At 33.7% G+C, this 22,850-nt stretch overlaps 1 protein-coding gene across 1 annotated transcript; it reads right to left on the reverse strand.

The window, feature by feature from the left end:
- Positions 1–2,273: 2,273 nt before the first annotated feature.
- Positions 2,274–2,972, reverse strand: LOC149570515 (putative flavin-containing monooxygenase 2). Its single transcript, XM_089817207.1, has 2 exons — positions 2,632–2,972; positions 2,274–2,527 (listed from the first exon to the last, which is right to left on the reverse strand). The coding sequence occupies exons 1-2, from the start codon at positions 2,970–2,972 to the stop codon at positions 2,296–2,298; spliced, it is 573 nt and encodes a 190-aa protein (XP_089673333.1). The 3' UTR covers positions 2,274–2,295.
- Between the last annotated feature and the right edge of the window lie 19,878 nt (positions 2,973–22,850).

Raw genomic sequence — 22,850 nt, forward strand, 5'->3', positions numbered from 1 at the left:
ATATAAATCATCCATCTAACTATCATCATGAAATAACTTAAATCACTATATGAACATGCAAAACATCATTATTGAAAGAATAACCACAAACACATGAAATAACCGAGCATCAAGTAGCTCATTAAATAAATAAGTATGAAATAACATCCATAAAATTAGTTAACCAAGTACCACCAAATCGTAACACATAACCATAAAAACTAGCCTAAAGAAATTCAACAATATAATTTGAAAAGTAAACTACAAATAGACACTACATGAAAGAGAAGACTTGAACAATCATATTAAATACTTAAATGTAATTACGAAAAACTCATTCTAAAAATTTAGAATCCAACAAGATTTTGAGTTTGGTTTAGCAATGTTCCTATTATGTGCCCTTATTGAATTATAAAAACTCTCTTTTAATTCATAGTACCACTCTGTCTTAGAAATAATAAAAAAGGTCTCAAACAATCATATTAAATATTTAGCCGATAGGCTTTCCCATTGGGATTGCTTGCAATCGACATTTGTCTCACACCAGAAATATTACTGTTGGCAAATGGTATCAGGCAGCATTGACAACAGATGGCATCGACAACTTTACAACTGATGAGATATGAGAGTATCGATTAATTTACAAAATGTTGACACTGCAAACTAGGCACATTAAATATGCTTCTCATGTATGTGTACTAATGGATGTTAGCATCAATAGATCTGCAAATAATGGAAAATCTATTCTCGGGGCCTTCGTATTTATTTTTCCATGGCTACCCCACGATGAAATGAGTCGCCATGGCTACCCCACGATGAAATGAGTCGGTAGATTTTTGAGAAAACTACGTATAATCTGCATCATTCATTTTACTGTGAGATACAGCTGGATTCCATAGCTAGATTGGTTCTTCAATCTGTCTAATCTATCAAGTGAGATACACATTTTTTGTTCTCCTTGACTCTCTTGCATCTTGATGATGGATCATGTAGTATGATCCGAAACATTGATGACAAAAATATTCACACAATCATGCCCAGAAATCAATTTTGTTTATTGATGGATTGTGGAAATATGATAGCTCTAAGTGAGATACAATTGGATTTTATGTTGCATCTCACACAAAGATTTCAATTTAGGTTGAAATATAATCTCACAATTGAGAAAACTTTAATGTGGAGATTTTGACATCATTTGGATCTGCAAGTGGATTTTGTCACAACACAATTTAGTCTGAAATATAATCTATTTATAATCCTATTTTTATGAGTTGGTGTGATAGCTCGCTACTATCATTTATGAGAGTTAATACTATATTCAAGTGTTAGCGCTACTTTGATTTGACAGGATATTTTTGGGGCTGCATATGGGATCTTTAAATAGTGATCCATTTTTCTCAATGTTCTAGTATCCACAATCAAATTCCGGTCTCCACAATCAAGCAAGGGTTATTGCAAATGACTTCTACGAGAATTTGTAGCTTCAGGTTCACATTTACAATTTTCTATTGCAGTTTTATGTTTTGTCAATTTTTTAGATGAAACATGATCCATGGTGATAAATACTTTTCTAGAAATAGTCGTCACTTCATATTAGACATGGCTGATGCTTGTGCTTGTAAGAATTAAACATAGTGTTTACGTCAATTGTCTTCTTTCTGTGCACAAATATGATCATTGATCAACTTTCATGGAGGACTTAAAGGAATTAGAGAATAATTTCTTGTCTATCCTGCTGGAATACCTCAAAGTAAACAAAGTTTTAGACAAACAAGTAAACAGTCTTGACATAAGTGAAAATATGGATGCTAAGATTGCTCAAGTCTCCCCTTATCTATACACTCTCAACAATACCCATGCTTGAGGAATGTTGTTTCTCTCCTTACCTTGTTTCTTGTCGGATGTTCTATTGAGCTAACTTGTTATCTGTTGTTAAATCAGCCAGTGTTGATTCTCTGTTGTGTTATTGTAATCTATACTATTGTGTACATTTTTTCAACCTATTTAAACTCATGTTTTCAGCTAAACTTTCAATAGATAGAAAATAATTAAATCTCATTACAAATAGCCAATAGTTAATTTTATAAGATGTATTTTAATGTCGGCGATCATAGATTTTATTGAATAAAATTAAATAGAAAGATGGTATTATAACAAAAAATCTCACACGCAGAAGAGGAGGAAATACATGGTAATCTGAAAATGATTCCTACACCTGCTTGTAATCAAGATTACTGTATGGAGAAAATAATTCCTGAAACCAATTTTTTTTCTCAATGGTTTCAATCCCGTGCCTTTACAAAGATTGTCATTGTCTCATATCTGAAAAGTGGCATGACAGGTTTTCCAATAGAAAGATGTAATTCTCTTCATAAATTTATCCTGCTTATTTGTGTATGCCTCCATGTCCTTAATACTTGGTAGCACAAATCTACCTGATAGAAAATACGCTAACCATTGAGATTGGATCTCAGAAGAATGAATATTTGATAAACTCTCTGGATAGCCCATGATTTCCATTTGAGGGATTTTTGGATGAATGAGACCCCTGCATACAAAAGATGATTGTTTTAGGATTTAAGGGCTTCAAATATATCAACTGGATCTCTAGAAAAATATATAGATAAAAACAGTCACAATGTTAATACAAACCTGTACAAAGGTACTACATCCTTTGGTTTTCCAAGAACATCTGCAAAATTCTTTGGAAGCAAAGTCTTTAATTTCTTTTCCCCATCATAGCCAGTACCTAATACCACCACGTCAGCTTCCACCTCTGTTACATCATCTATTATAATCCCCTTTCTTGAAAAACTCCAAGTTGATGCTTTTCTAAATTGGATAAGACCTTTCTTTACTTTTGAAAACATTTTTTCTGGAAGTGTTGCAATTTGACAAGAAGATTTCTCTTGAAGAAAGTTGTGGCCTGGAACAAGGCCATGCTTTCTCAAGGGAAATTTCCAAAGCAGGTAAGACTCCACAAACTCGGACATGACCCATCTCTAAAAAATGAGAAGTATTATCACCATTGTGATTTTTTAAAACAAATGTAGATGAATGATACAAAATTAAAACAATAGTGAATAAGAGAACCGTACCAATGGTGCAAATAGGCGGGATATTGACCTCAGCAGGAAACCTCTATTAGGTTTGTCAAGTAAGAATTGGGTGAAATGGGTACCATACAAATATACTATGGGAACTCCCCAACATTTATGATCATAGGGAACTATCTAGTGCACTGTTCTAAAAATCATTGTCCAGGATTTCCTACCAACTCCTTTCAAAAGAATCCATCCATCAGTCCATCCACTCAAATAAAAAGAAAAGAATACAAAATATCGATGTCACATAGATCTAAATAGACCTTGATTTGCCTCAGCACATTCTACAGCAAAGTCCAACACTGATTTCTGAAATCCAATAACTAAAACTCTTTTTCCTTTTAGAAGCTCATAGGCCTGTGTTTTGTTTAAGGTAGAGTAATCCATGGTATGCAAAACGTTTCCTTAAAACACTTCTGGCCCTTTGTCAGGAGGAAATGATGGGATTTTCAGCACATCTTCATATCTTCCAATGCACATAACAACAAAATCAAAATGATGCCATTGTAGAGAGAACAATAAACAATGAAGTTATATTAGAAGAAATATAACAAGGAAAATGGCATGTAGCATAAATTTTTTTTTCTTTACATTAATTTATTGATGAATTTAATAATATTTTTCTCCACTTTTGTAATAATATTTACTTTCCAATATGCATGTATATTTTTTAATATAAAAAATATTGTTTGTAAAATATATCAACTACTTTTAAAGTACATATTATTTTACTATTTCAATGTTGATAAATTAAACAATTATTTTCTACTTTTTTATGTAAATATTTTCTACAGGTTTTTTGCTCACCAACCACATATAGGTGATTCAAACTACATTTCAACCCAACTCTTTTGAATAGCATTCATTTGTGCATCGACACTTATCTTTCATTAAAAACTATACTTATGCAAATTAGTTATAATATATGGATAAAATTAACTACCATTCAATACTATCAATGTTCCTATTGGTTCTCCTTTTCATATTTAACATTTATTTTGGTTTTTTAGGTCATGGCTAATCCTCCCCAACCTCACCACATAATAAACATCTCAAGCACTACATCAAAGGTTAATACTCCACAACCATCTACGAGATCTAATGGGTCTATCAATTGGAATGGGTATCCCCAAACTAAAATACAAAGTCTTGCAAATTGTGCTTCTCAAAATTGTGCTCAACTATATGCACAAATGAAAGTGGCAAGCATACTTACATGTGATGTTCAATAATTTGAGATCGTTAGGGTTGAGGAAGTTTTGCAAGAAATCAATTTACAACAACTTGATTACTATCAGTATTGCAATTATCTAAGGGAGATTCATGCTGACGAGTATTACAGACAAGGGAATGCACCTATTATTCGTCGTGCTTTTCAAGACTATCTTAATCGTCCATAGAGCATGCTTCACTTGTGTTATCCCTTTTTGGTGATTATTAGTCGTTACTCTAATACAACTCTAGAAAAAATAGGGGTTTTTGATACTTCTCCTATTACTGTAATACATGACTCGGTCTTATATTCCTCCTCTATTATGTCATATGTTGATTGAAGTTTAATATATACACAGTCAATTCTATTTTGAATACAACTATGCATTACATATATCTCCAACAACTATTCACTTTTCTTCTTCCTTTACCCTTACATAGTTCACTTTTCTTAGAGAGATGCCACATTTTTTTGATAATATACATTGAGCTATAATGTTTACAAAATAGCTCTTATATATTTAACTATAATGAATTTTTTTCATGCCACAATGTTTTATACGATATTATGTATGTCACATCTTCATGCATCTTTGCACACTTTAGACTACAAGTTTGAGCACTCTTTTCAATCTATTCTCACACTTTAGTTGGAAACCTTGTGCTTCACCAAAGCAATTTTGGTTTATCGTTTCCTTGTATGTCCTCTTATGTTTAGAAAATTGCCTTGCTTATATGTTTTGGCTTGAAAATAAATTGCATAGATACGATTAGAACTATCTCTTGAATATAAATTAATATTGTGTTTCTAAGTAGTTCTATATACTAACATCAATAAAAGATATTCTACCATATCTTAAAAACCAACTATTATTTTCGTTCATGTTAACCACTTATTGAAAACATTACTCCTTTTCCATGAAAATGCTTGACAACAAAAAATGTGTATTTGAAGAAATTACTTTTGGATTGCACATTTTTGGTATGCCTTCTTACCTATATTCTTTTTGCACATGTACATGTTTTGCTATATACATAAGAATATCCGAGTATGCATTGTTTTAGCATAGAGTTAAATTGATGTTACCTTCCATTTTATTTGACTTATATTCATAGTGGGAGTCCACTATAGTTTACTAATTCATTTCCCTCCTACACTTCACCATAAGCATTCTTTCAACCATATCAATGTCACCTATAACTACTCTTGTTATACTATGACCACTATGTTCCCATGCAAAGTGGTACCATACTATAATTCTTACATCCCTTTTCATTACATAAATCCAATAATAACACATAGGCTATAATGCTCCTCTAAGTTTACCACTATTTTTGACTATTATGTTTGTAAATTTGAACAAGATAATGATAGTTATCTATCTTAGTTTATAGGGAAAATTCAATCTCCCCAAGTTATGTCTCAAACTCTTATAGAAGATGCAATCAGAATTATCAATAATGAAAACACTCATTTGCAACCGCATCTCCAAGTATTTGGCATTGCACCATTTGGACAAGGAACACAAGCAACAAATAGATACAAGTTAGAGCTCTCCAATGGCCTTCACCTACAAAAAGAAACCTTGCCAAGGAAATTTAATGATCTTATACTTTCAGATGAAATCCAAAAAGGTTCTATAATACATGTCACCCACTATTCTATTCCCACCATTTGCGAGTCGAGGTAACTCCACTTCCACTCCACTTTTGTTTAATGAATCCCTTCATGTTTTATTATGCAAATATGTACCCTTACTAATATTATTATTTTACCTACCTTTTTAGGTGGATTGTAATCTCTGATTTAGAGGTTCTGTGCACAAAACATGATATCATTGGTGTTCCCATCTTCTTATTCAAAGATCCAGAGAAAACTATAAACCACTCCTTTGTTAGTCCATTGAGCATAGGAAAAAATGCTAATCAGATAGGAACATCAATGCATATGACTCATACTAAATTGATGTTTGGCCTCAATGCATCTCTACAAAAAAAATCTCGCACATTAACAATCACTCCATTTAGAAGTTTGAACCCATATCAAACAATGTGGACTATTAAAGGTCATGTGACCATGAAAAAGGAAAAATAGCAATTCAACTCAAGGAATGGGAATGGTCATATGTTTAGTTTTGACATAATCGATACTAAAAGGACTGAAGTCCAGGTAACTTGCTTCAATGATGTTGCAGACCTCCACTTTGCTAAAGTCCAGGTTGGGAGTGTCTACACATTGTCTGGTGGTACCATAAAACCTGCAAACAAATTCTATAATAAATTGAATAGTGACTTTGAAATCACCTTAACAGAGGATTCAATACTTTCACTATGTGATGATGACCTCTTAATTCCAACACTTACATACACTTTTACACCCATTGTCGAGATTATGAATTTAAATATACATTCTACTCTTGATCTCATTGGAATTGTCATTTTTGTGGATCTTGCCTCTACAATAAGAAGGTGAGATGGAACTGAGGTTGTAAGAAGGAGTCTAAAGATGGTTAATGTTTCTACATCCACTATCAATGTAACTTTGTGGGGACAAGCGGCTATGAAAGAAGGTGCACAACTACAAGAAATGTATCATCTACAGAAGTCAACTGTGCTTGTTATACAAGGTGGTCGTCTGGAAAAATACAATGGTAGGGTCATAAGCACACTTGCCACTTCACATATACTTGTAAATCTTGATATTGATGAAGCCATCCAACTACAGTCTTGGTTTTCTGAACATGGGCATATGTTTCTTGCAACAACACCCACCCTACTAGATTCGCCTCTAATTTTAGCGTGAAAAACCATTACCAAGATTGAAGAGGAATGTCCAGCTTCCTCAAAACCTCTCCAATACATTGTTAAAGCAACCCTTGTTTTTTTCATAAGGAAGAAATTTTTTTATCCAGCTTGTCCCTTTGTCATAGCAAGAAAATGGTTGAACAAAATACTGATTGCAGTTGGTATTGCCCAAAGTGTCTAACCACCTTTTCAGATTGTGATTATAGATATGTACTTCACGTCAAGATTGAAGACCATACTAGATCATTGTGGGCAACTTCTTTTGATGAAACTACAACTAAACTCCTTGGCATGCCTACAAAAGAGCTCTATATGCTACAGTTTGATGCTATTGAACCTGATCGTGCAGAGTTTTCTATACGAATTGCTCAATACAACCAATTTTTATTCATAGTTACAAGAAAAATGGAATTGTATCATGATGAGTTGCATCTAAACTCAAAAATCTTGGAAGTTACTAGGTTGGACTTCATAAGTGAGTGCACCTCACTCTTTGATGGAATTATACCCCCTATGCTAGCTGCAGTTGAATAGATAATGCAGCACACATGATGGCACATGACTTCCATTTCTCCTAGATTACTATCCATACACGAAAATGACATCTTTTCTTATATGTATATTTTATATGAATCACAAAATTTTTTGGTTCTCCTTAATATCCATTCTCTATGCTTATCGGCTCCTCTTTGATGTATTGACTACTATCCCCGTATTGTATACTCGTCAATAGGGTTTCAAGACCCCTTCAAAACTTGTCTTTTAACCTTTTGCTGTAACACATTTATAGTTGATGTTTTTTTTTATATCTATTATTTAATGTCTTCCAATGACTTAATTTTCTCTACAAAATATGTACTCTTTTTTATACTTTTACCCAATGTTTGATTTGTGTTTGCAACTTCATTGTTATCTAATATGTTTTACATTTGGTAGTACCAAATATCTTCTAAAGCAATAACCAAACCTTTACTTAGGCTAATTTAACATTTGTACAAAGAGGTTCAACACAACTACTACTCTTACTCTTCAACATACTTGTTTTTACCACCTATACAACTTGCATTGAAGGGTGGATACTCTTTTGATATTACTATTACTGTTATTGCACTTCCTTTCTTTTGTAATTTTATAATGGTGATAGAAATACATTGTTCTTCTTACTGTACAATTCATGATATGGCTCCCATTGTTCCTAATCAAGATAGACAACCCATCCATAGTAATAGTGCTGCTATGCAATCATGCAAGAGAAGTCATGTATACTATGGCTACTATAGAGAAGAAATTACAGCACATCATTGCATTCAACGCTACCAACATTTTCAATCAACACTGAACAAACCATTCCCCTCCCACCTGCATGGTTCTACAAGTTCTCCTACACCACAACCTTCAATGAATGCACCACAAAATCTTACTGAGCAAATCCTTCCTTGTCAACAATCAATGAACCACATCAATTTCTAGTTTTCCTCAAAATATATAAATGCAACCCTCAAATTTAGAACTAGGATAGATGCCCTCTCACAATTGTAAACATGTACTACCTGTAAGGAGTGCTACCCTGGTATGAATATGTGTACATCAAATGGAGTTATCACTTGTAAGAGATGTTCTTCTGAAAGTGGAATAAATCATTTCTCAAAAACCAACAACATGGACCCCTTTGAGTAACCAACTCTGTTAAGGGTTCTTACCCAAGTAGAGGAGATGCTTATTGCACGTGTTACTCCCATCTTAACCCATGCTCATGGTGGGAAATACAAATATAGTGGCCACACAATAAGCTTTCCCCAGGATATTCAAACAATTACAAAATATTTACCACTTACAATTGACAAACTAGATGTCCTAATGGTTCAAAGACTTAATAAAAGTGGGAAGCATTATGATTACTATGTTAGTAGAAGCCATGTTCATGATGCACTCTCATACAAGATCAAATTTGACCCTTACTACAAAGATGTAGAAATGGACATTTTGGCATTATCAATGCTTCCTACTTGCACTACCGATATTTCACAAATGCTACATACAATTGATGATTGCAATGAACCTCTACCTTTGACAACTGATTTAGTTGAAAACATACAATCTGATATGGAAGATGCCTCCCAATATTCAACATCATTTATGATGAGCCTACCAAAAAAACGTTGTCAGCTACAAATCATAAAAGATTCTTTACAAATGGAACAAGAGATAGATGACATCGTAGTTTGGCCACCAATAGGTTCAACCCCCATTAATGAGTATACTACTGAGGGCTTGTTTGACATGGCTTTTCCCACACTTTTTCCATATGGTACTACACTACCCATGCAACCTCGTGCTAGAGAAGCCAAAATCCATGAATATGTTGTGCATCTTATTCATTACCATGATAATAGGTTTGGCCAACATCCACACTTTAGATACTTCCTCTTGAATCTTATGATGTGTCATTGTAGCTAGTCTACTGCATCTGTATTTATCAAGCGCAGAGTGGAAGATAATACACCATCCACTATAGAAGACCTTCACTCCTAGCTCACTAACCTACCTGACAATAAACTTGCAGAAGAACTAATGCACTTTGGGTCTACTTTACGAGGGACAAGAGCATTATGGAATACATGTCGTACGAAGTTGATAAGTTTGATAACCCAAATAGGATCTCCAACATTATTCTTTACATTGAGTGCAACAAACACTAAATGGCCTGATTTGCATAGTGTTCTGTCCCCAAATGTACCATCTTCATTGCTTACCAACAAACAACATATTGATAATGTGATTAATAACTCGCATAGAACATCACTATATCTACACCAATGCTTCAAAATTTTCCATGAGGAGATAATTGATAAGCTCATGGAGGCAACCAATTATTGGTATTTCTTGAAATGGTAGGGAAGAGGATTTGCCCACATACATGGTGTCATTTGGATTAAAAATGCTCCAAATATGGACACACTTGATTGGGAAAACCCTGAAGCAGTCGAAAAGGCCAAACAATTCTTTGAGAAATATGTTTCAGCTATGAACCGTCACTCAAAAGTAGAAATGGACAACTTTCAACATAGAGTTCCAACAGAAGATCCATGTCTTCTAAATACAACTGAAATAACTTCTACTGATCCTTTATTTGATTATGAAGGGTTGGTCAATCATGTTCAAAGGCACACTCGATGTACTGAGAGGACGTGCCTATGCGTGAAAGGTAAAGAAATGAAATGTAGATATAAAGCACCTTGGAAAGAATGTGAACAAGCATCGTTATACTGTAATGAAATAGGGCACAAATGCTTTGACCTAGCTAGAAATGATGATAGGTTGGAAATTCATAACCCACATATGCTATCAATATGGAGAGCAAATATAGATTGCCAACCTATTACATCTTGAGCCTTAGTTCTCAAATACATTGCTAAGTATGCGTCCAAATCTGAAAGAAAAAGTGAAAACTGTGTTCAAATTTTGGCTAGAATTTGCTCAGATTCAAATGTAGATGACAATACCATCAAAGCATACCAAAAGTTTATGGCTGAAATTGTTTCCAAAAGAGACATTAGTGCACAAGAAACATGTCACATGCTTCAAAAATTGCCCCTTGTGAATTGTCATTGTCAGTTTATATCTTTGAATGTGGGGCAAAAAGTGTTGCACTGACTTAAACAAACAAGTGCTCGTAGCATAATGGAATCTAGCTACATACAAGCATACATGGAACATCCAAATGAGCTTCAACAAATTACACTAATTGAATTAGTGAGCTCATAAACATATGCTGCATCTCACAAACGAGATAAATGGAGAATACGAAAGGAAATAGCAATAGTACAACTGTATCCGAAATATTTTACAATTCTCAATGAAGACTCTGAGCATTTTGAAACCTTTTGTTGGACTGAATTGCTCTTGTACAAACACTTTCATGATATCTGCGTAGATATAGGTGTGGACAAAGATGACATTATTAGACATTGGAAGCAATTTAAAATAGAAACATATAATGTTTGGCATGTAGACCGCATAGATCAAGATGATGAGATCTTGGAAGAGGAGAATGATTCAGATGGTGACATGGAAATACAAGATTCATTGCAACTAAATGAGTGGGAATTTTTGTCCTGACTTGACCTTGCCAATAGTTCTAGCCTAGATGATCTTGATATTTGGGCAAATGTGAGTTTGGCAACAACCATCCATGGGAAGACCATAATGTTCTTGTGAATTTGCATGACCATGCCATTCAATTTATACATAGACAAAAAAATGTTGGCTCAATTATTGGCCCTTCTATCTTTGTCTCTTCCAATAGTTACACTTTATCACGACATCAACAAATTGCATTTCTATCATTAGAAACCACTATGCATCTAATTTCTCCATGGAACCTTTATACATGGTCATACAAAGAACTGCTGGAGCTGGTAAATCATACCTTATTAGCTGCATAAGAAATGCACTACACAACTCAATTCCAAATACAATAAATCCACTCCTTGTTCTTGCACCCATAGGCATTGCAGCTTTCAATATTCATGCATCAACCATACATGCAGCCCTCAAAATTCCAATTCGAGAAATGAAATCACTTCAGGGTCAAACATTAACAAAATACCAAGAAGACATGAGAAATATTCAATACATTTTAATTGATGAAATGAGTTTCATAGGTCCCAAACTACTTCTTAAAATTGATTCTAGGCTACGTGAAGCTATACCCCACAAACAACACCTTTTCTTTGGTGGCATGTCGCTGATTCTTGTAGGTGACCTGGCCCAACTTCCACTAGTTATGGATAAACCACTCTATGCATCTCACACAAATGCAAAAAAATTGTGGCATAGTTTTAACAAAGTGGTAACATTAGAAATGATATTTAGACAGGAAGGTGATGATCCACTTCAAATACAATTTTGCAGAGCACTACACAATATCCACAAAGCTGAACCAAAGCTAAATGATTGGGATTTGTTAATGACTCGCACAAACAAGAACCTCACTCCAAATGAACACATTGAGTTTGACCATGAAACTCATTTGTTTGCTACCAATGACCAAGTTTCACTTCACAAAAAAAAATGCTAAAAAGGCTCAATGTCCCTATTGCACTGTGCATTGCAACAAATACACATCGCAGGTTTGAAGAAACGATTGATGATGACCAATTACCAAGAGAAGTTTTATTATGTAAACTTCAACGTGTTATGCTTATAACGAACCTCTGGGTCGATGCTGGTCTTGTTAATGGGTCTCTTGGAGAGGTCAAAGATATAGTGTATCCAATAGGATGTAAACCTCCTTTGTTGCATTCATATGTCATGGTAGAGTTTAGTAGTTATATTGGTCCACCTTGGGATCCTAGAAATCCAAAAATCATTCTAATACAACCCATTTCCCGAGGCAATCGTACACAAATACCTCTTACCATAGCTTGGGCTATCACTATACACAAATCACAGGGTTTAACCTTAGGCATGGCTACCATTGATATAGGTAAAACCGAAAGACAAGGCCTCACCTGCACAACAATCTAGAGTCAAATCAATCCAAGGGCTTCGTATAGAGCCCTCCTTTTCTTTTGAACACTTTTGCAAGATGAAAAAGAATCCATACAATATTCTTAGAAAGAAAGAAGAAGCACATTTGCACTCAATCTCGCATCAAAACCATGGCTTTGAAGCTACTTCTACAGAAAATGGTAATGTCTATCATTCTACAAATATCTTTTTTTTCCACTTACTTGTGTGTTTGTGTGGCTTCCTAAGTAATTCACTACTCTTTTCTACAGGTTGACCCTTGTTGGATTCAAAGAAGGTGTTCACACAAAAAAAAGCTCAAGAAACTTTCAGATATCTCAGGTATCTTTTGCTTGCTTCTATAATTTCACTATGACTACAATTCCTACAATTGCCTCATATCTACTTCTTATAAAGAATTAATCCTTTTTTCCCCCCCTTACATACAGGTCTTTGCTGCCTTGCCACAAATAAGACTCCTATTACGTTTCTACTTGCAATTTCAAAAAAATTCAAAAAAATGTGCAATTCAAATAAAGTATGAAGTCTATTTTTACATTTTTTGGTTCCATAAGTCAAAAAAATTGTGAACTTTACTATTGAGATATGTTTCAAGACTATCTATTCTAGCGTTGGATGATCCTTGTAGTTACATCATTATGATTTATCTTTTGCGACTTGTTCTATCATCTCATCTTATTCTTTGGTACATATTTATGTATTCGATGTGCCTCCTTGATGAGATCTATGTGTATTGTTACGTTTCTATTTACATTTTCAATAGAACTAAAAAAATGTGCAATTCAAATCAACTATTGAACTCGATGTCTTGCATTAAATCAAATAATATAGTTTTACTTTTTTTTAACCTTCAAAGACAAATGTCAAATGTATATCCCTCTATTCTATATATATAATCTGCACTATCAAATAGAAATATTTGTTTTACATTTACGTCTTTTGAATTTGTCTTTTAAATTAAAAACTATTGATGTACCCCTTGCACCTCTTTCTGGAAGAAGTGCTAGTTAATATAATTAAGGAAAAAACTATTTTTAAAAGTTTAGATATTATTTCATTCCAACATTATAAATACCCTGTTACAATTCATAATTTTGATGAAAATACTGTCGATAAAACCAATCTCTGATTTTCATAAAAATACGAGCAAAACCAGTGAGTCCCATCACCAATGCTTTTGAACAATAATTTTCACTTTTGTTGAAACGAATTTGGAAGAATTGTCATTTCAAAACTTTCCACTTTGCTTTTACAACAATTTCGTCCTTTCAGAATTCATTGGAGATGTAACAGCTAAACAAGCACTCACTTGAGATTTGATTTGCTCAAATCATTTCACACACCACCCAAAAATATGAAAAAAATTTATAGTTGGCATTTGTTCTTGTCATTCAAATCAATTCACACACCCAAAAAGACCTGTCCATGATTCTCCTTTTTTAGAACTGTTGGCAAAGCAGAATTATTAATTATTGTTTGAAATTAGATTTCAGACAGAGGCTGAAAATGGAAATTTCATTACGGTTTGACATTTTTTTGCTATCTATTTTCTATGGAATGTTTTTCTTAATATATATGTTTTTAATAACTTGAAAAGATAAAACATTGTGAGCATATCTTCAATATTAGTTTGTTTCATTTAAAAATAGGAAAGCTCTTGTTTCCAATAGTCTAGATAATTATTGTTATGTAAGATGTCAAGTCTATTAAAATAATTGATTTTGAGTTGTCAAACGCTATGTGTTAAAGAGATACTAAATTATATAGACCTTATTTATTATATTGTATATCAACACATAAACAAAGAAAATAAATACTAATATAATAGAAAATCTAGATGGTTAGAATAAAAAGAATCTAATATATCCTTTATAAAAAGTACAACTTGACATTCCAATTTTTAATATTTATCTAATACTATACAATACACTTCATGCTTCCTATAATGACTTTTCTCCCATACAATTAAAAACATAGGAATAAAGATGGGACTTGGTCCCAATAATAGAGGCCATTGTTTGAACCCCCAAAGTCATGTTGAATGAATAGCTTACTACGTGCTTTACAAGTACTATTGGAAGGATAAAGTAAGAAGGTAGTTGTATTAGGTTGGGTGGATGCAATCAAGTGATGTTGGATGTATTGTAAGTAGTTTTTGGTAGCAATAGTACTATTGGTTTGATGCACAAGGGTTCGGGCCTTTTCAAAAGTCTATTTCTATCTAATCCATAACTCTCATAAACACACTTATCAATAATAATAATAAAAATATAGAAACTACAAAAAAAATTGAGAAGCAAGATTAAGATGTGAGAACAATTCAAGGCTTTAAAATGATAATAAGAGATCCTATTTAAATGTGAGAAAATTCTATTTAAATGGTTTGAGTTTAAGCATTTTTCATGTACATGACCACCTTAAAGTTATGGGAACCCAACCTTCTTAAAGTTATGGAATCCTAACACCATGTGGACTCCTTGTGTTGTAAACATTGTATCTATCTCCAAAATAATTCTACTAGTGACCCTAGCCATTATTGTGGTAAGTATGAAAGCATATTCATTTTCCATTTATTGCATAGTGGAGGTGGACCCTTAGCAATTAGTGCCACACTCTCCTTTTACTACATTAAAAAATCCCACCATTTGACATGATTTTGTTGGACCTCATATGTAGGAAGAAAACTATGGATATAAAAAAAAAAATAGCAAAACCATCATCTTGAAAAATGTGGCAATCTCAAACATGTAGCCTGGTATTTTGCATGAATTATATAACCAAATTTGAATTTTGACGTTGACCCTCTAGTAAATCCAATAGTTGTAAGTGTTGTTCAGTTATCCTTCCTTTATTTATTGTTTGAGAATGATGACTACTTTGTTGAACAAAGGTATGTCATTGATGCCAAAAATATTAGCCAATGTTATCATTGATGTCAAGGTATTCCAAAGGCTTTAATTATTGTCATATTATATCATAGCATTTAAGTTCCAAATGCAGAGAAGCAAGTATGTATAATAACTCTCTTAATGTTATCAAAATATGCTTTGGTTTTAGTAGTTCTTGAGTGTCTATCACAAGTGTTGTTTTATGAAAGTACTTGTAGCATGTTTCTATGGTCAATCACTCAAAAAAAAAAAGTGTATTTAATTGCAATAATTGGTAGTTATGGATTGTAATGTGGAAGGAAAGTAAGGTATACATGAAGTGTCATATTCTTGAGTTCTAGAGGGTGAGTTTCAACAAATAGAAAGTTAGGAGAGATGAAGTGTTCGCCATACTAGTTGACTGATTGTCTTGATGTTCCAAATTGATGCACTAGAAAAGGATAATGTGTGTCAACTTGAGGAAGTGCATGTGAAGGTATTTTGAGACTAATATAGTTCATCTTGGGCAGTACATTGTATGCCATCTCTCCTGGAGTAATGTATAGGATTTGACACCTATTGTTTTACTTGTGTTGTTGAAGAATCTTTTTGAGGTCAACTTGTAGATAGTGTAATAATGTTCTTGGTGAACTTGTGAATGCAATTATAGGTTGGTGCCTACAAAAGGCATTAGGGATTGGTGTCTCTAGTAGGTTGGTTCCTGTCTTATAATTGTAAGATATATATTTGAGGTTTAGAAAATAGGTTTGAGAAGTTATTCTCATTGTGTTTTTTTCCTTATGAGATTCTACATTTATTTGGTGTTATGTTGTCATAATTGATTCAGTAATGATAACTAAGGATTGGTATAATTTTTATGATAAAAAGACCAATTATTGTATTGGAATTGATGTCAATTTGGTTATTTACTTAATAATGTGTTATTTATATATTAATTGACAATATTTGATGTCTGCAACCAAAAATATTACTGTTTCCACATAAACCTTAATATATATGGAATAAATGAACAATTCAAATCCACATGCAAGAGAATAAACAACATACCCATAAAATGTGACACAAGATTTATCTTGGGAAACACTCATTGAGGGGAAAAAACAACCTCCAAAAGAACCCATAACAATGTATTATAAAACAAAATACCATTGCAATACAACCATGTAAGTCTTCAAATCCATAGCCACAACCAAGCAATCCATATGAACAAGCATAAATCCACACATACCATACCATGCTTCCAACCTCTAAAAATGCTACCTTGGCTATCCTGTCTTTCTTTTCTTGCTCTTTTCTCACATCTACAACTACCCTTGTGGTTGTGTTTATAGTAGCAAACTCCCACAAAGTCACCAAGTGGTATTACATAAACCATGTGCTACTAAACCCAAAACCATGTGCTACTAAACCCAAATTGACCCACATTTAATATTGGGCATTTACTTCATTTTCTGCAATATTAAATATTTACATCAAATATTATCACAATGTTACAATACAATTCATCAAGAATATTCTATGAGAATCTCTCCATGTTGCACATCCATCTAGGTGCTCATAGATAAAATATTACATGATGAAAGAAAATGATATAATGCAATTTGTACAACACATAATCTCAACAATCTCCCACTTGTTGTATACATTGCATAGAATCAATACATAGCCACATTAATGAACAAGGAAACAATCCCTCCTAGCACATCCACCATCATGGATCAAAGTACATTATGTGCTCCATCTAAGTAGCTATAACAAAATCAAGGTATCCAACATCTCAAAGATGAATGATCCCACCTCTTATTATGTTATTTCCACCAAACATACATAGAAGCCATCCAAATAGAAAGCCACCCAACCTATTACATAAGAATCATAAAATCTTGTACCAATTGAAATGCCAATCACAAACACTTGATCTAAAGGAAATCACATGTATCCATAGTTGTCAAAATTCATAGTTGAAATAACACTCACAACAAGTGCCAACCCATCCAACTATCCATACCCTTGTAAGGTATACCAAGTGAATCTCACAACATATCAAGAAGTTTCCATTGCAAAAGACAATGTCAAATTTGTAACCAATCCACTCACAACATCTCATCGAAGTGAATCCATGTAGTATCAAGGAAATCCATAACATATAAACCAATAACCTGCAAGAATAACTCTCATAACTAAATAGGGTGAAAATATGACCTATCCTCAACCTGAATTCCCAATAGGAATGATCAAAATTGATTAACCACAAGGAAGTGATCAATGGACAAATGGATCATGCAATGGAGAATACAAAGAAAGGAGGAAATCCTATAATCTTTTGGTATGGGAAAGGTATGTACTTGAAACCTTGAATGGATAAAAGACAAATACTAACCTCAAAGTAGGGTGAATATGGAAAATGCTAATATCTATTGTCTCTATACATTTTTAGGGAATTCTACAACCCATTCTGATTTGGAAATGTCGAGATAAATAAAACCCAAAAACCTTTTGTCCTTTTGAAGGCAGGTTGACTTTGTAGACACCTAAATTTGTCCAAAACCCATTTCCTAGTCAATTAAATAGATATTTATTATCTATTTAATTACCCTATGTTTAATTAAATAAATTTGCATTTATTTAATTATGCTCGCCTTACCTTGATTTAAATAAACTAAGGTTTATCTAAATCCTAGCCTTTCCTTGATTTAAATAAGCTAAGGTTTATTTAAATCCAACCCTTTCACTTTAATTAAGTACTTCGTTTACTTAATTAATCCTTGCGTAAATCCCTCTTGAAATTAAATATTAAATTTAATCCTATTTGAGCACATGGCTCCTACTTTTAACCCTCACCTAACCTCACTATCTTAACTAACCCACCTTTCTAAACCTACCCACTTCCTAATCATGCTTGCTTTGCATAATCATCCTAGCTAATTACCTTTTAATCCTAAGTGTGTGCTCACACATGTGTGAGGAATCCTCACACATGTGTGAGAGATGTTCACACTTTCCTCATCCCTCATGTCTTGCATGCCTCTTGCACACTTGTCCTCTTGCATGAGAGTCAAGGTACACATGTGTGAGAAGCCATACTTTCACGCCTCTTGCGCACTTGTCCTCTTGCATGAGAATCAAGTTGTCTCACACATGTGTGAGAAGCCATGCTTCTCACACCTCATTGATCATGTCACCATCAAAGCTTGCTCACACATGCGTGAGCATATTGCCCCCTTTTAATTGGTCAAAACCCTAATCCATGTAGAGTCTACTTGGCCTCCACCTCAGGACACCTCATCAATCCTAAGAGATCCTAGCCCTTCATCTTGCATTCAATCTTAGCCATCTATTTCATCTCTTTTCCTATAAAAAGAGAGCCCTCTCCTCATTTTCATAAGCACTATCTACCACATTGTTATTTTGTAGGAATTGTGAGCAACCACATCCCATGAGCAAGGAAATCATCTACCACTTGGTGATTTGTGAGGTTTGCATAGTGCTACTTTGATGTTCATGTTATCTTTATTTTACATTGTTTTCTTTCATATTTTGAAGTTTGCATAATCATGTAGGAATATATGCATTAGTTGCTTAGTGTTATTCCTCTTATTACATTTTTATACAATACAGACCTTGACCTAGATAGTGGGGCACAATCTTACCCTAAGGCACAATTGTGCCCCAAAATGTCAACCTTGACCTACACTACTTTGATAAAATTTTTGTTTGCAGATACTGCAAGTTTGACAAAAATGGTATCCAAATCCACACTTTAATTCGTTGTTCCATGCCTTTATCTACAAGAAAAATGGTTTTTTTGTTTGGATGAGGGGTTTTCTTGTTGGATACAATTGTCTAAATTGTGTGTTGCCCTTGATGTTACACAAATGTCATATCAGTTGGCAGTCAGTGCTTACTAAGCTCACTTGGTCAGCAAGGCAATTTTCCTTGTCTACTGAGCATTCCTGGAGATTATTCTGCGTAGATAGTGTCTACTGAGCTCACTTGGGCGTCGAAGGAAATTATGGCAGAAAGTAGTGTTAACCGAGCTCTCATGGTTAACGAAGGAAATTTGGTCAGAGTTAGTGTTCGCTGAGTTCACTCAGTTTCCAAAGGATTTTGCAAGTTCACAGTGTTAACCAAGCTTTTGTTGGTTAACACAGGAAATCATTTCAGGATCAGTGTTTACCGAGAAAGGTCAGCCAATGAAAGATTTTGTTAATTTGGGATATGAAGTCTAATTATTTCAAGTATTGATTCTAACCAACTATGGTAATGATTATTGGTCATTGTAAGTTGTAATTAAGCCTTGATAATATGAGTGATATAAATATATGGTCAAGTTGAGATTCTAATATGCATGAGCAAGCATGCAAGTGTTTTGATTGATTGAGAAGGCAAGTGTGAGAGAACTTGCAGGATGGTCAGATATCCTTGAGGAGAAGCAAAGTAATATTCGATCAGGAAGGATCTAGCATGAAGCAAAACATAAATCTTTAATCAAAAATTTAGTTGCATCTCATTCAGGTCATTTCATTGTTACTTTTTTATCATGGTAACAATGATTCCAAAATCTCTTAACATGGTTGGTTTAACAACCAGTTGTAAATCCTCTAACAAGGTGATAGTTCTATTGAATTGTTTGAAGACCTCTTGTAAGGCCACTCGTTACAGGGTGATTAAATCCTCTAACAAGGTCACACCTAACAGTGTGTTTTGTAACCTTTAACTAGGTGTGATTTTCAGAAGAGTGAAAATCAGTAGCTAGTTGGTGGTTTTTCCCATATTGGGTTTCCATGTTAAATCTGGTGTCTCATGTGTCCATTTTTTTTTATGCTTGCAAGTTAATCACTGTGAATGTTCAAGATCAATAATAAGTAAATCGCACTGCTTTTACTGAGTTACAACATTTTCTGTGCGTTTATTGAATTACAAAAAAAATCAATTTTATTGTTAACATCTAATGGATCTGAAATATTTTTGTGGTAACTGATTCACCCCCCTCTTAGTTGCTTCATCTATATTTCCAACATTGCCTTGGCCAAACTTTGGTTTGGAATCAACCTTAATAATGGAATTGAAATAGAGAATGCTAGCAAGTAGTAGAGCTAAATCTAACAATGAAGCTATGATATTCAATAGATGTGCAATTGTATTTGAAATGTAAACAAGTATATAGCTATGAAAGCTTGAACATAACATTAGCAAATTGTGAATTCAAAACTTCCATGATTGTATGCTTGAAATTCACCTTGATAAAAGAATGAATAGATTTAGAAGATGAACAAAGGATCTTGAAGGAAGATTACACCACCATGATGGTTAGATCTAGGGTTTTGAATGATGAATCTTAAATGCTTGAATCAAATCCCTTCAAAGGCTTGAATGCTTCAATCCTTGATCTTCAATGGAAAACTTGAATGCTTGAATGATAAAATGCTCACTCACTTGAAAAATGGATGCTTGATAATGGATCATAGATGCTCTCATAAAAAGTAGATAATAATATTTCTCGTAGATAGTGGATGTTAAAATGAGGGAAGAAGGCTTCCTTATATAGAGATCTAGGGCAGAAACTTCTAGAGAAAGTTGACATGGGAGCATTAAATCCCAATTAACCTTAACCCATAGAAATGGACCTAGATTAAATGTAATTTAAGAGTTTACCATTCTAAAACTCGAAACAACCAACCTGGAAGTGGGAAAATGAAACTTTCCAAAGCTTGATATCTCGAAACCTTTAGAAATTGAAAATTGGACGTGGGGTCAAGAATGAGGTGGACCCTACCGTAGGTTAGGGTCAAGGTTGTCCTTGACCTAGGTTAGGGTCAAGGTTGACCTTGACCTAAAAGGTGTTCCTTGACCCAAAAATTCAATGTCCTCAATTTCACAAAGAAAGTTGTTAGAAATAGGCTGTAAATAGAGAGAGAGAGAGAGAGAGAGAGAGAGAGAGAGAGAGAGAGAGAGAGAGAGAGAGAGGCAAAATAATGGAAAAAAAACTAGCTCCATGCAAAGACCTATTCAAGATGCTTAGCATGACCCTAGACCACTTACTCAAAGGGCCAAACACTCTTAACTTGGAAGTGCTTCCATTTTAAGATGATACATTTAGCCCCCACTTTAGTAAGAGTATGGATTCGATGCAAACTCTTGATAAAGGAGAAGAAAGAAGAGATCCAAGTGGATTCGCAATGAGATAAAATAAAACTTAGCTAAGGACACAAGCCCCCAAGGTAAGGATTATAACTCAACATACACACAAAATGGTGTGAAAACAAAAACAAAACCAAAATAACATAAAAAGAAAGGTTATTACTAAACAAACCCAAACTAACTAGCACAAGAAACCTTGCTAAGAAATATTTATCATACCAATATCATATTTGGAAAGCTATCATAAAAAGCATAAATGCTTACATATGAAAGAAAAAAGCAACACTATAAATAACATAACTTCATGATCCAGTCCTACTATCATGAAAGAAAAAAAGAAAGAAAAGAAGACGTGCTTACCTCGCCCAGTGAGATTCCTACCTTGCTATGAATCACCAAAAGAGAGGGAGAGTCCAACAAGTGGCCAAATTTGACAGTTCACCTATAAACTATGCTTGCAATTGTAACGTGCCTTCTGATGGCTTCTAGAATACCCATAGAGCCACCTTCTTGTATCACTATGAATATGAAATGCGTCTCTCCTTAGGAAGCTTTAGCATATTGAAAATTGAAAAATACGTGTCTCTTCAAGATTTAGCAAATTATGTGTGTTACCTTTCGAGATTTAGCATATTGAAAATTGAAAAATGCGTGTCTCTTTAGGATTTAATAACTTATGTGTGTGTTAATGAACAAATTGTCCTCCAAGAATATATGTTCAATTATAACCCTGATTGCCCAAGTGGAAGAACTAATCAACACCAACAGTTGGACAGGTTATCATTGGATTGATAACCTTCCTCTGAATTTTATCGGGTACAACTCCCCATGTAAGATGTTCAATGAATTGATTATGAATGCTTTTAACCAGAAAGCACAAAAGGACATCAAGCATCTATCCATAAATACAACATAGATGCGTAAACCTTAATAATTGAAAGGAAAAGAAAACTAAAGAGCAGTAGATGATGCAAGGTTCATTTGTTGAATGCTACATTATATAATGAAAATGAATACATATCTTCCGCCCTCTTGAGAAAGTTAAAATTAGAGCTTTGAAAAATGTTTTGAAATGATAGTGTAAAAAGGAAACAATGATATCATAATGTAATTTCAGAGAAAATTGAAAATGACATAAAAATCATGATCAGTGGAAGGAAAAATACATTATAATCAAAATTTAATGTGT

This window comes from Cupressus sempervirens, chromosome 3, assembly GCF_028749045.1.
Source record: "Cupressus sempervirens isolate cs-2001-9-10 chromosome 3, ASM2874904v1, whole genome shotgun sequence".
NCBI lineage: Eukaryota > Viridiplantae > Streptophyta > Pinopsida > Cupressales > Cupressaceae > Cupressus > Cupressus sempervirens.